At 38.3% G+C, this 14,408-nt stretch overlaps 1 protein-coding gene across 2 annotated transcripts in view; it reads right to left on the bottom strand.

Moving 5' to 3' along the window:
* ENPEP (glutamyl aminopeptidase) overlaps positions 1–14,408 on the bottom strand; it is a 103,621-nt gene that overhangs the window by 59,225 nt on the left and 29,988 nt on the right. For both annotated transcript variants that reach the window (XM_065877148.1, XM_065877147.1), the window contains one exon: positions 2,112–2,232. In XM_065877148.1, coding sequence (XP_065733220.1) covers positions 2,112–2,232 — 121 coding nt within the window. The remainder of the gene's footprint in view (positions 1–2,111; positions 2,233–14,408) is intronic.

Genomic DNA, 14,408 nt, shown 5'->3' with positions numbered 1-14,408 from the left:
ATGTCTTTTATTTTTTAAGAATACTATTGGCAATGCTCTGTTCAAGTCCTCTATAATTTTATGTCTTTTGTTCCTTTCTGTATTTCATTTTTATTTGCTTTTTTTCCCCATGACTTTCACTTAGATAATACCAATCTTCTGTTTGGAGGAGTACGCTGTAAGGAATAAGAGAATGAAGTTTTCAAATGAGGTCTTAGAAGTACAGAGCTTCCAAGTGTGTAGAAATATATTTCTGTCCAAGGAAACAGATTATTAGAGAACACAAAATTCCACTTTTTCCCTAATTCTGTACAATTTGTGGTCAACCAGATTCCCTACTAATTGAATAGCGTACCATCCACTTGTATGTATGTATTAAATTAGTTGGATCAACATGGAATTGACTATATTCTCTGGAAATTCCCTTCCAGGTCTAAAATGTTGAATTCAATCTAGACTTTCTAGTCCTTATTTTTGCTGGGACCTATAATGGTAGACATGCTATCTGACAGAAAGAGGCAGTGTTGATCAGTTCTATGTTAAATCCCAAAACAGAAAAGGTTCAGTTGGATTGGTGGACAGAACGCAGCTTCTCCAGTTAATGAACTATAATAAGCATGGGATTTATTTATTATTACATATAATTTAAATTAGGCACATAAATGAAAATAAATTAAATTTTCATCTAACATAAAGAAAAGGTCCTTTCTTTATGGTTAAAATAAAGATTCTTAAAGCTTTTTATAAAAAGAATGAAAATGGATACATCTTAAATGGAGGTCAGAATTACAGCAGTAGTTTACTTTTAGTGTTATTTTCATTCTTAGGTTTGGTTATTTTGTCACAGAGTACCTCTTAAAGTTTGGAGAAATATTCCCCCCAAGGGCCAGTATTTTCCATAATGTTACAGAGTGTAATTTGTACCTAACCCATGAACAAAAGGAATTTTTTTAAACCTCATTTATTTGGTGAGTATTGACATTATAATTAATTAACTCCAGTGCGTTTAATTTAGGGGGTGGATAAATGCAGTAATCAATTGTAAGGAAAGTCTAAGAGTCAATTCTGAAAGAGTTGAAAATGCATATAAAAGTATGAAGAAGAAGAAGGAATATGGGAGAGAAGGAGGAAGAAAAGAGAACAGAGAAATAAATTTGTGAGATTTCCACTTCCCAGGTTATCATGGGTGGTACAAGAGAGATAAAGAGAAAGAGACTTTTAAATTAATGTGATTAACATTTTATTAGATGTTATTCTGATTTTGTGGAAAGTTGTTTCTCTTCCTGTCTCCTTCTCTAATAGCTGTTAAGCAATAAAAAAAAAAGGAAACAATCCAGAGCATCCACAAAGTTGCTCAGAGCCACAGACATTCCCATGTAGAGAATTTGACATTCCAGTTGCTTTGCATTGGTAATTTATTAAAGTAAGGGAAGAAACAGAAATAGAGAAGTCAATTGTTGGTTTGTTGGTTTTCTTGTTGCCTTCATTTCATCCCTACAGACATCTATATGGGTGTTACATTTAAAGTCTTTGCTAATACGACTCAAGCTTACTATTAAAGCATTTCTGCTTTTGATAGAAGTGTCATGTCCATACCATTTTGATTATAGCACTATTTTTATTTTAAAAAGAAAACATGTTCCCCACATCTTCCATATTAGAAAAAATACTTATGGAAGGAGCACCAGTTCGTTTTAACTGCTGAAGAATCTAGAATTAGTCTTGTACAACAGTGGAAAGACTGGAAGTACATGGGACTCTGACAGCATTATTTATCCCTATTATTTATTAATGTAAGCTATTGGGATGGGTACTAATTTTGAAATCAGCTGATCTAGGTTGCTCTTTCTGGTTCCATCATTATCAATGTCTGCAGTTTTATGTACATACTTCAATCTTTATTTGGAAATAAAATACTATACATTCATCAGGTAAGAACAGAGTATAGACATTATTCTTAGAGGAATCCAGAAAGAATCTTTCAGCATCTAGTAAGTATTAGATACATAGTATAGGCATATGATGAAAAGACTAAGGGATGATTATTAACTAAGGATGCTAAAGCTGGAGGAAATGAGTTAAGTGAAAACAAAAGCAATATTAAAAACAAGAAAATAAAATATGGTTCTCACCTAATTTAGGAAGAGAATAATCCATAGCGAAGTAGTCTTCAAAATAATCAAACACACTTTTAGTTATATTTGCAGCATATTCAGCTGTGTGCTTTTGCTCTGGCTGGACATATATAGTGAGCTATTAAAATAAAAAAAACTCAGTGAAAATTTTTCATTTGAAAAAACACAAAAACTATGATACATGACATAGTACAAAGAAGGTGGGCTTTGGAGCCAGGTAAGTCTAATTGGGATCCCAGTTCTGCATGGTCTTGGACAAATCACTTCACGTCTCTGAGACTCATATGTAAAGGAAAAGAATACCGCATAACTCAGTAATTTCAATGACTAGAAATAATGTAATAATTTATAAATAAATAATATATAAATAAAATATACTGTACATAATGTACAGTATATTTTTTAAATGTTATTACTTTTTTCTACTTAGAACATATATTGTCATCTTAATATTTGTGTATCTATGTATTTATCTCACTTTGTGTAATTCGTCTTTGAAGAAATAAGGCATGTGATTTTTTTTCTCATTTAAAGAGCCCTTAGATACGTGTTTTCCATTTGCTTTTCTATCCATTGCTACCCACACTACCCTTTGATATATTAACTATTCTACTTCCAGAGTCTAAAATACAATGACTCAAAATTTTCTTGAGAGGGAGGCATCTTGATAAGCCAAATCTTGATAAGCTACATCTCTAAGTATCTAGAATATTATTTTTATGCCATGACATAATTTATAAATCAAACCAAGTATAGACTTTTTACTCCCCAATTCTAAGCATGTATAACCCCAAGTAGCCATCACAATATTGAAGGAGAAAAACAATATTGGAAGATTGATAATATCTGACTTCAAGACTTACTGTAAAGCTACAGTAATCAAGACAATGCGGTATTAACAAAACAATAGAAAAATAGATCAGTACAAGACAATAGAGAGCCCAGAAATAGACCCACATAAATATAGTCAACTGATCTTCGACAAAGGAGTAAAGGCAATACAATGGAGCAAAGACTGTATCTTCAATGAATGATGCTGGAATAACTGAACATCCATCTGCAAAAAAATAAATCTAGACACAGACCTTACACCCTTCACAAATATGAACTCAAAATTGATCACATACCTAAATGTAAAACACAAAACTATAAAACTCCTGGAAGATAACATAGGGGAAATCTAGATGACTTTGGATATGAAGATGACTTCTTAGCTTTACCACCAAAGGCATAATCTATGAAAGAAATAACTGATAAGCTAGGCTTCATTAAAACTTTTGCTCTCTGAAAGACAATGTCAAGAGAATGAGAAGATAAGCCGCAGACTGGGAGGAAATATTTGTAGAAGGTCCATCTCATAAACAACAGTTATACAAAATATACAAAGAACTCTTAAAACTCAACAAGAAGAAAGGAAACCTGATTAAAAAATGGGCCAAAGACCTTAATAAGACACCTCACCAAAGAAGATATACAGATATCAAGTATGTATATGAAAAGATGCTTCATATCATATGTCATCAAGGAGATGCAAATTAAAATAACAAAGAGGTACCACAGCACACCTACTACAATGCCAAAATCCAAAACACTGACAACACCAAATGCTGGTGAGGATGTGGAGCAATAGGAATTCCCATACATTGCTGGTGGGAATGCAAGCTGGTACAGCCATTTTGGAGGATAGTTTGGCAGTTGCTTACAAAACTAAACATACTGTTAACATATGGCCCAAGAATTGTGCTCCTTTGTGTTTACCCAAAGGAGTTTAAAACATGTCCTGAGGTTGGTTCAAGATGACAGGATAGAAGGACATGCTCTACTCCCTCTTTCGAGAACACCGGAATCACAACTAACTGCTGAACAATCATAGACAGGAAGACACTGGAACTCACCAAAAAAGATACCCCACATGCAAAGACAAAGGAGAAGCCACAATGAGATGGTAGGAGGGACGCTATCACAATAAAATCAAATCCCATAACTGCTGGGTGGGTGACTCACAAACTGGAGAACACTTATACCACAGAAGTCACCCACTGGAGTGAAGGTTCTGAGCCCCACATCAGGCTTCCCAACCTGGGGGTCTGACAACAGTAGGAGGAATTCCTAGAGAATCAGACTTTGAAGGCAGAGGGATTTGATTGCAGGACCTCGACAGGACTGGGGGAAACAGAGACTCCACTCTTGGAGGACACACACAAAGTAGTGTGCACATTGGGATCCAGGGGAAGCAGCAGTGACCCCATAGGAGACTGAACCAGACCTACCTGCTAGTGTTGGAGGGTCTCCTGCAGAGGCAGGGGGCAACTGTGGCTCACCAAAAGACAAGGACACTGGCAGCAGAAGTTCTGGGAAGTACTCCTTGGCGTGAGCCCTCCCTGAGTCTGCCATTAGTTCCACCAAAGAGCCTGGGTAGGCTCCAGTATTGGGTCGCCTCAGGCCAAACAACCAACAGGGAGGGAACCCAGCCCCACACATCAGCAAACAAGTGGATTAAAGTTTTATTGAACCCTCCCCACCAGAGCAACAGACAGCTCTATCCACCACCAGTCCCTCCCATCAGGAACCTTCAACAAGCCTCTTAGATAGCCTCATCCACCAGAGGGCAGAGAGCAGAAACAAGAAGAACTACAATCCTGCAGCCTGTGGGACAAAACCCACATTCACACAAAGATAGACAAGATGAAAAGGCAGAGAGCTGTGTACCAGATGAAGGAACAAGATAAAACCCCAGAAAAACAACCAAATGAAATTGAGATAGGCAATCTTCCAGAAAAAGAATTCAGAATAATGATAGTGAAGATGATCCAGGACCTTGGAAAAAGAATGGAGGCAAAGAATTGAGAAGAGGCAAGAAATGTTTAACAAAGATCTAGAAGAAATAAAGAACAAACAAACAGATGAACAATACAATAACTGAAATGAAAACTACACTAGAAGGAATCAATAGCAGAATGACTGAGGCAGAAGAACGAATAAGTGACCTGGAAGACAGAATGGTAGAATTCACTGCTGCAGAAAAGAATAAAGAAAAAAGAATGAAAAGAAATGAAGACAGCTTAAGAGACCTCTGGGACAACATTAAATGCAACAACATTCGCATTATAGGGGACCCAGAAGGAGAAGAGAGAGAGAAAGGACCTGAGAAAATATTTTAAGAGATTATAGTTGAAAACTTCTGTAACATGGGAAAAGAAGTAGCCACCCAGTCCAAGAAGCACAGAGAGTCCCATACATGATAAACCCAAGGAGAAACATGCCAAGATACATAGTAATCAAATTGGCAAAAATTAAAGACAAAAACATTATTGAAAGCATCAAGGGAAAAATGACAAATTAACATACAAGGGAACTCCCATAAGGTTAACATAAGGTTAACAGAGGATTTCTCAGCAGAAACTCTACAAGCCAGAAGGGAGTGGCATGATAGAGTGATGAAAGGGAAGAACCTACAACCAAGATTACTCTGCCCAGTAAGGATCTCATTCAGATTTGATGGAGAAATCAAAAGCTTTACAGAGAAGCAAAAGCTAAAAGAATTCAACACCACCAAACCAGCTCTACAGCAAATGCTAAAGGAACTTCTCTAAGTGGGAAACACAAGAGAAGAAAAGGATCTACAAAAACAGACCCAAAACAATTAAGAAAATGGTCATAGGAACATACGTATCGATAATGACCTTAAACGTGAATGGATTAAATGCTCCAACCAAAAGACACAGGCTTGCTGAATGGATACAAAAACAAGACCCGTATATATGCTGTCTATAAGAGACCCACTTCAGATCTAGGGACACATACAGACTGAAAGTGAGGGGTTGGAAAAAGATATTCCATGCAAATGGAAATCAAAAGAAAGCTGAAGTAGCAATAGTCATATCAAATAAAATAGACTTTAAAATAAAGAATATTACAAGAGATAAGGAAGGACACTACGTAATGATCAAGGGATGACTCCAAGAAGAATATAGAACAATTATAAATATATATGCACCCAACATAGGAGCACCTCAATACGTAAGGCAACTGCTAACAGCTCTAAAAGAGGAAATTAACAGTAACACAGTAATAGTGAGGGACTTTAACACCTCACTAACACCAATGGACAGATCATCCAAACAAAATTAATAAGGAAACACAAGCTTTAAATGGCACAACAGACCAGATAGGTTTAATTGGTATTTTTAGGACATTCCATCCAAAACCAGCAGATTACACTCTCTTCTCAAGTGTGCATGGAACATTCTCCAGGATAGATCACATTTTGGGTCACAAATCAAACCTCAGTAAATTTAACAAAACTGAAATCATATCAAGCATCTTTTCTGACCACAACGCTATGAGATTAGAAATGAATTACAGGGAAAAAGACATAAAAAACACAAACACATGGAGGCTAAACAATACGTTAACCAAGAGATCACTGAAGAAATCACAGAGGAAATCAAAATATACCTAGAGAAAAATGACAATGAAAACACAACGATCCAAAACCTATAGAATGCAGCAAAAGCAGTTCTAACTATAGTTCTAAAGCTATAGTTTATAGCTATACAAGCCTACCTCAAGAAACAAGAAAAATCTCAAATAAACAATCTAACGTTACACCTAAAGGAACTAGAGAAAGAAGAACAAACAAAACCCGAAGTTAGCAGAAGGAAAGAAATCATAAAGATTGGAGCAGCAATAAATGAAATAGAAACAAAGAAAACAATAGCAAAGATCAGTAAAACTAAAAGCTGGTTCTTTGAGAAGGTAAACAAAATTGATAAACCATTAGCCAGACTCATCAAGAAAGAGAGGGAGAGGATTCAAATCAATAAAATTAGAAATGAAAAAGGAGAAGTTACAACAAACACGATAGAAATACAAAGCATCCTAAGAGGCTACTACAAGCAACTCTGTTCCTATAAAATGCACAACCTTCAAGAAATGGACAAATTCTTAGAAAGGTATAGCCTTCCAAGACTGAACAGGAAGAAACAGAAAATAGGAACAGACCAATCACAAGTAATGAAATTGAAACTGTGATTAAAAGTCTTCCAACAAACAAAAGTCCAGGACCAGATGGCTTCACAGGTGAATTCTATCAAACATTTAAAGAAGAGCTAACACCCATTCTTCTCAAACTCTTCTAAAATGTTGCAGAGGAAGGAAAACACCCAAACTCATTCTGTGAGGCCACCATCACCCTGATACCAAAACCAGACAAAGATAGTACAAAAACAGAAAATTACAGACCAATATCACTGATGAATATAGATGAAAAAATCCTCAAGAAAACACTAGCGAACAGAATCCAACAACACATTAAAAGGATCATACACCATGATTAAGTGGAGTTTATCCCAGAGATGCAAGGATTCTTCAATATATGCAAATCAATCAATGTGATACACCGTATTAACAAATTGAAGAACAAAACCCATATGATCATCTCAATAGATGCAGAAAAAAGCTTTTGACAAAATTCAACACCCATTTATCATAAAAACTCTTCAGAAAGTGGGCATAAAAGGAAGCTACTTTAACATAGTAAAGGTCATATACAATAAACCCACAGTAAACATCATTCTCAATGGTGAAAAACTGAAAGCATTTCCTCTAAGATCAGGAACAAGACAAGGATGTCCACTCTCACCACTGGTATTCAACATAGTTTTGGAAGTCCTAGCCACGGCAATCAGAGAAGCAAAAAGTAAAAAAAGGAATACAAACTGGAAAAGAAGAAGTAAAACTGTCACTGTTTGCAGATGACATGATACTATACACAGAGAATCCTAATGATGCCACCAGAAAACTACTAGAGCTAATCAATGAATTTGGTTAAGTTGCAGGATACAAAATTAATGCACAGAAATATCTTGCATTCCTCTACACTAATGATGAAAGATCTGAAAGAGGAATTAAGGAAACACTCCCATTTAACACTGTAACAAAAAGAATAAGATACCTAGGAATAAACCTACCTAGGGAGACAAAATTCCTGTATGCAGAAAAGTGTAAGACACTGATGAAAGAAATTAAAGATGACACAAACAGATGGAGAAATATACCATGTTCTTGGATTGGAAGAATCAACATTGTGAAAATGAGTATACTACCGAAAGCAATCCCTATCAAATTACCAATGGCATTTTTTACAGAACTAGAACAAAAAGTCTTAAAATTTGTATGGAGACACAAAAGACCCCGAGTAGCCAGAGCAGTCTTGAGGGAAAACAGTGGAAATGGAGGAATCAGACTCCCTGACTTCAGACTATACTACAAAGCTACAGTAATCAAGACAGTATGGTACTGGCACAAAAACAGAAACATAGATCAATGGAACAGGATAGAAAGCCCAGAGAGAAACCCACACACCTATGGTTAACTAATCTATGACAAAGGAGGCAAGGTTGTACAATGGAGAAAAGACAGTCTCTTCAATAAGTGGTGCTGGGAAAACTGGACAGCTACATGTAAAAGAATGAAATTAGAACACTCCCTAATACCATACAGAAAAATAAACTCAAAATGGATTAGAGACCTAAATGTAAGACCGGACACTATAAAACTCTTAGAGAAAAACATAGGAAGAAAACTCTTTGACATAAATCACAGGAATATCTTTTTTGATCCACCTCATAGAGTAATGGAAATAAAAAGAAAAATAAATGGGACCTAATGAAACTTAAAAGCTTTTGCACAGCAAAGGAAACCATAAACAAGATGAAAAGACAACTCTCACAATGGGAGAAAATATTTGCAAAGGAATCAATGGACAAAGGATTAATCTCCAAAATATATAAACAGCTCATGCAGCTCAATATTAAAAAAACAACCAAATCCAAAAATGGGCAGAAGAGCTAAATAGGTATTTCTCCAAAGAAGACATACAGATGGCCAGGAAGTACATGAAAAGCTGCTCAACATAACTAATTATTAGAGAAATGCAAATCAGAGCTACAATGAGGTATCACCCCACACCAGTTAGAATGGCATCATCAGAAAATCTATAAATAACAAATGCTGGAGAGGGTGTGGAGAAAAGGGAACCCTCTTGCACTGTTGGTGGGAATGTAAATTTATACAGCCACTATGAACAGTATGGAGGTTCCTTAAAGAACTAAAAATAGAATTACCATATGACCCAGCAATCCCACTACTGGGCATATACCTTGAGAAAACCATAATTCAAAAAGACACATGCAACCCAGTGTTCATTGCAGCAGTATTTACAATAGCCAGGTCATGGAAGCAACCTAAATGCCCATCAACAGACGAATGGATAAAGAAGTTGTGGTACATATATACAATGGAATATTACTCAGCCATAAACAGGAACGAAATTGGGTCATTTTTAGATGTGGATGCATCTAGAAACTGTCATACAGAGTTAAGTAAGTCAGAAAGAGAGAAACAAATACCGTATATTAACACATATATGTGGAATGTAGGAAATGGTACACATGAACCCATTTGCAGAGCAGAAATTGAGACACAGAAATAGAGAAAAAACGTATGGACACCAAGTGGGGAAAGTGGCAAGGTGTTGGGGTTGTGGTGTGATGAATTGGGAGATTGGTATTGACATGTATACACTGATGTGCATAGAATGGATGACTAATAAAAAATTAATTAATTAAAAAAAAAAGTCCTGCACGAGGATGTTTATAGTAGCTTTGTTTGTAATTGCCAAAACTTGGAAGCACCAAGATGTCTTTCATGTACCAGATAAACTGTGGGCAATGGAATATTACACAGTGCTAAAAAGAAAGAAGCTATGAAACCATGGAAAAACAGGGAGGAATCTTAAATGCATATTATCAATATTAAGTGAAAGAAATGAATCTGAAAGGGCTACACACTGTATGATACCACCTATTTGACATTTTGGAAGAGTCAAAAAGATGGAGACAATAAAGAGATCAGTGGGGCTTCCCTGGTGGTGCAGTGGTTGAGAGTTCGCCTGCCGAAGCAGGGGACACGGGTTCGTGCCCCAGTCCAGGAAGATCCCACATGCCGCGGAGCTGCAGGGGCCCGTGAGCCGTGGCCGTTGAGCCTGTGTGTCCAGAGCCTGTGCTCTGCAACGGGAGAGGCCACAACAGTGAGAGGCCCACATACCGCACACACACACACACAAAAATCAGTTGATGACATGCTGGGGTGTGAGAGGTGGCGAGATGAATAGGTAGAGCATAGAGGATTTTTAGGGCAGTGAAAATACTCTGTATGATATAGTAATGATGGATATATGCATACAACTTTAGCCATATTTTCTCAGAAGTGAAGAACAGCAGAAAGATCCAATAATTTAAAGGATGAGTTTCTAAAAAGTATCCTTTGGAAGACCTTCAAGATGGCAGACGAATAAGACGTGGAGATCCACTTTCTCCCCCAAAATACATCAAAAATGCATGTACATGTAGAACAACTACAGAACACCTACTGAACACTGGCAGTAGACTTCAGACTTCCCAAAAGGCAAGAAACTCCCTACATACCTGGGTAAGGCAAAAGGAAAAACAGAGACAAAAGAATAGTGATGGGACCTGCACATCAGGGAGGGAGCTGTGAAGGAGGAAAAGTTCCACACGCTGGAAAGCCCCTTCACTGGTGGAGATGAGGGGTGGGCGGGGGAGAAGCTTCGGAGCCATGGACAAGAATGCAGCAACAGGGGTGCGGAGGGTAAAGTGGAGAGATTCCCGCACAGAGGATCAGTGCCGACCAGCACTCACCAGCCCAAGAGGCTTGTCTGCTCACTCGCCAGGGCAGGTGGGGCTGGGAGCTGAGGCTGAGGCTTCGGAGGTCAGACCCCAGGGAGAGGACTGGGGTTGGCTGCGTGAACACAGCCTGAAGGGGGCTAGTGCGCCACAGATAGCACAGAGAGAGTCTGGGAAAAAGTCCAGAACTGCCTACGAGGAGAGGGGATTCAGAGCACCGCCTAAATGAGCTCCAGAGGTGGGCGTGAGCTGTGGCTATCAGCGCAGACACAAGAGACGGGCATGAGATGCTAAGGCTGAGTCTGCAGCCACTAAGAATCCTGTGTGCCAGCACAGGTAACTATCCACACATCCCCTCCCAGGAGCCTGTGCAGCCCGCCACTGCCAGGGTCCTGTCATCCAGGGCCAGCTTCCCCAGGAGAACACATGGTGCGCCTCAGGCTGGTGCAATGTCACACCAACCTCTGTTGCCACAGGCTCTCCCCGCATTCTGTACCCTTCCCCCCCCGGCCTGAGTGAGCCAGAGCCCCCTAATCAGCTGTTATTTTAACCCTGTCCTGTCTGGGCAAAGAACAGACGCCCTCAGTCAACCTACATGCAGAGGCGGGTCCAAATCCAAAGCTGAACCCCAGGAGCTGTGCAAACAAAGAAGAGAAATTTCTCCCAGCAGCCTCAGGAGCAGTGGATGAAATCTCCACAATCAACTTGACGTACCCTGCATCTGTGGAATACCTGAATAGACAACGAATCATCCCAAAATTGAGGTGGTGGACTTTGGGAGCAACTGCAGACTTGGGGTTTTCTTTCTGAATCTAATTTGTTTCTGGTTTTATGTTTATCTCAATTTAGTATTTAGAGCTTATTATCACTGGTAGATTTGTTGATTTGGTTGCACTCTTTTTTCTTTATATGTATATATATTTTTCTTCCTTTTTTTCTGATTGTATATGTGTATGCTTCTTTGTGTGATTTTGTCTGTATAGCTTTTCTTTGATGGTTTGTCCTAGGGTTATGTCTGTCCGTTTTTTCTTTTTTTTTTTTTTTTCATATAGTTTTTAGCACTTGTTATCATTGGTGGATTTGTTTTTTGGTTTGGTCATTCTCTTGTTTCTTTCTTTTTTTTTATTACGTCTTTAATTTTTATTTTTAATAATATATTTTTTTTATTTTAGTAACTATTTTATTTTTTCCTTTCTTTCTTTTTCTTCTCCCTTTTCTTCTGAGCCGAGTAGCTGACAGGGTCTTGGTGCTCCGGCGGGTGTCAGGCCTGAGCCTCTGAGGTGGGAGAGCCGAGTTCAGGACATTGGTCCACCAGAGACTGCATTGCCCACATAATATCAAACGGCAAAAGCTCTCCCAGAGATGTCCATCTCAACGCTAAGACCCAGCTCCACGTAACAACCAGCAAGTGACAGTGCTGGACACCCTATGCCAAACAACTAGCAGGACAGGAACACAACCCCACCCATTAGCAGAGAGGCTGCCTAAAATCATAATAAGTTCACAGACACACCAAAACACACAACTGGACATGGTCCTGCCCACCAGAAAGATGAGATCCAGCCTCATCCACCAGAACACAGGCACTAGTCGCCTCCACCAGGAAGCCTACACAAACCACTGAAACAACCTTACCCATGGGGCACAGACACCAAAAACAATGTGAATACGAACCTGCAGCTTTTGAAAAGGAGACTCCAAACACAGTAAGTTAAGCAACATGAGAAGACAGAGAAATATGCAGCAGATGAAGGAGCAAGGTAAAAACCCACCAGGCCAAACAAATGAAGAGGAAATAGGCAGTCTACCTAAAAAAGAATTCAGGGTAATGATAGTAAAGATGATCCAAATCTTGGAAATAGAATGGAGAAAATACAAGAAACGTTTAACAAGGACCTACAAGAACTAAAGAGCAAACCAATGATGAACAACACAATAAATGAAATGAAAAATTCTCTAGAAGGAATCAATAGCAGAATAACTGAGGCAGAAGAATGGATAAGTACCCTGGAAGATAAAATAGTGGAAATAACTACCACAGGGCAGAATAAAGAAAAAAAATGAAAAGAATTGAGGACAGTCTCAGAGACCTCTGGGACAACATTAAACGCACCAACATTTGAATTATAGGGGTCCCAGAGGAAGAAGAGGAAAAAAAAGAACTGAGAAAATATTTGAAGAGATCATAGTTGAAAACTTCCCTAATATGGGAAAGGGAATAGTCAATCAAGTCCAGGAAGCACAGAGAGTCCCACACAGGATAAATCCAAGGGGAAACATGCCAAGACACGTATTAATCAAACTACCAAAAATTACATACAAAGAAAAAATATTAAAAGCAGCAAGGGAAAGGCAACAAATAACATACATGGGGATCCACATAAGTTTAACAGCTGATGTTTCAGAAGAAACTTGCAAGCCAGAAGGGAGTGGCAGGACATACTTAAAGTGATGAAAGGGAAAAACCTAACAACCAAGATTACTCTACCCAGCAAGGATCTCATTCAGATTCCACAGAGAAATTAACACCTTTACAGACAAAAGCTAAGAGAATTCAGCACCACCAAACCAGCCCTACAACAAATGCTAAAGGAACTTCTCTAGGCAGGAAACACAAGAGAAGGAAAAGACCTACAATAACAAACCCGAAACAAGAAAATGGTAATAGCAACATTAATAACTACCTTAAATGTAAATGGATTAAATGCCCCAATCAAAAGACATAGAGTGGCTGAATGGATATAAAAACAAGACCCGTATATATGCTGTCTACAAGAGACCCACTTCAGACCTAGGGACACATACAGACTGAAAGTGAGGGGATGGAAAAAGATATTCCATGCAAATGGAAATCAAAAGAAAGCTGGAGTAACAATTCTCATATCAGACAAAATAGACTTTAAGATAAAGACTATTACAAGACACAAAGAAGTACACTACATGATGATCAAGGGACCAATCCAAGAAGATATAAGAATTGTAAATATTTATGCACCAAACATAGGAGCACCTCAATACATAAGGCATTGCTAACAGCCATAAAAGAGGAAATTGACAGTAACACAACAGTAGGGGACTTTAACACCCCACTTTCAACGATGGACAGATCATCCAAAATGAAAATAAATAAGGAAACACAAGCTTTAAATGATACATTAAAAGGATGGACTTAATTGATATTTATTGGACATTCCATCCAAAAACAACAAAATACACTTTCTTCTCAAGTGCTCATGGAACATTCTCCAGGATAGACCATATCTTGGCTCACAAATCAAGCCTTGTTAAATTTAAGAAAATTGAAATCATATCAGATATCCTTTCTGACCACAATGCTATGAGACTAGATATCAATTACAGGAAAAAAATCTGTAATATACAAACACATGGATGCTAAACAATACACTACTTAATAACCAAGAGATCACTGAAGAAATCAAAGAGGAAGTCAAAAAATACCTGGAAACATGAACTTCCCTGGTGGTGCAGTAGTTGGGAGTCCGCCTGCCGATGCAGGGGACATAGGTTCGTGCCCCAGTCCGGGAGGATCACACATGCCGTGGAGGGGCTGGTCCCGTGAGCCATG

The sequence above is a fragment of the Phocoena phocoena genome, chromosome 5, assembly GCF_963924675.1.
Source record: "Phocoena phocoena chromosome 5, mPhoPho1.1, whole genome shotgun sequence".
NCBI classification, from domain to species: domain Eukaryota; kingdom Metazoa; phylum Chordata; class Mammalia; order Artiodactyla; family Phocoenidae; genus Phocoena; species Phocoena phocoena.
The sequence above is the reverse complement of the archived record's forward strand: the minus strand, read 5'-3'. Positions and strand labels throughout refer to the sequence as shown.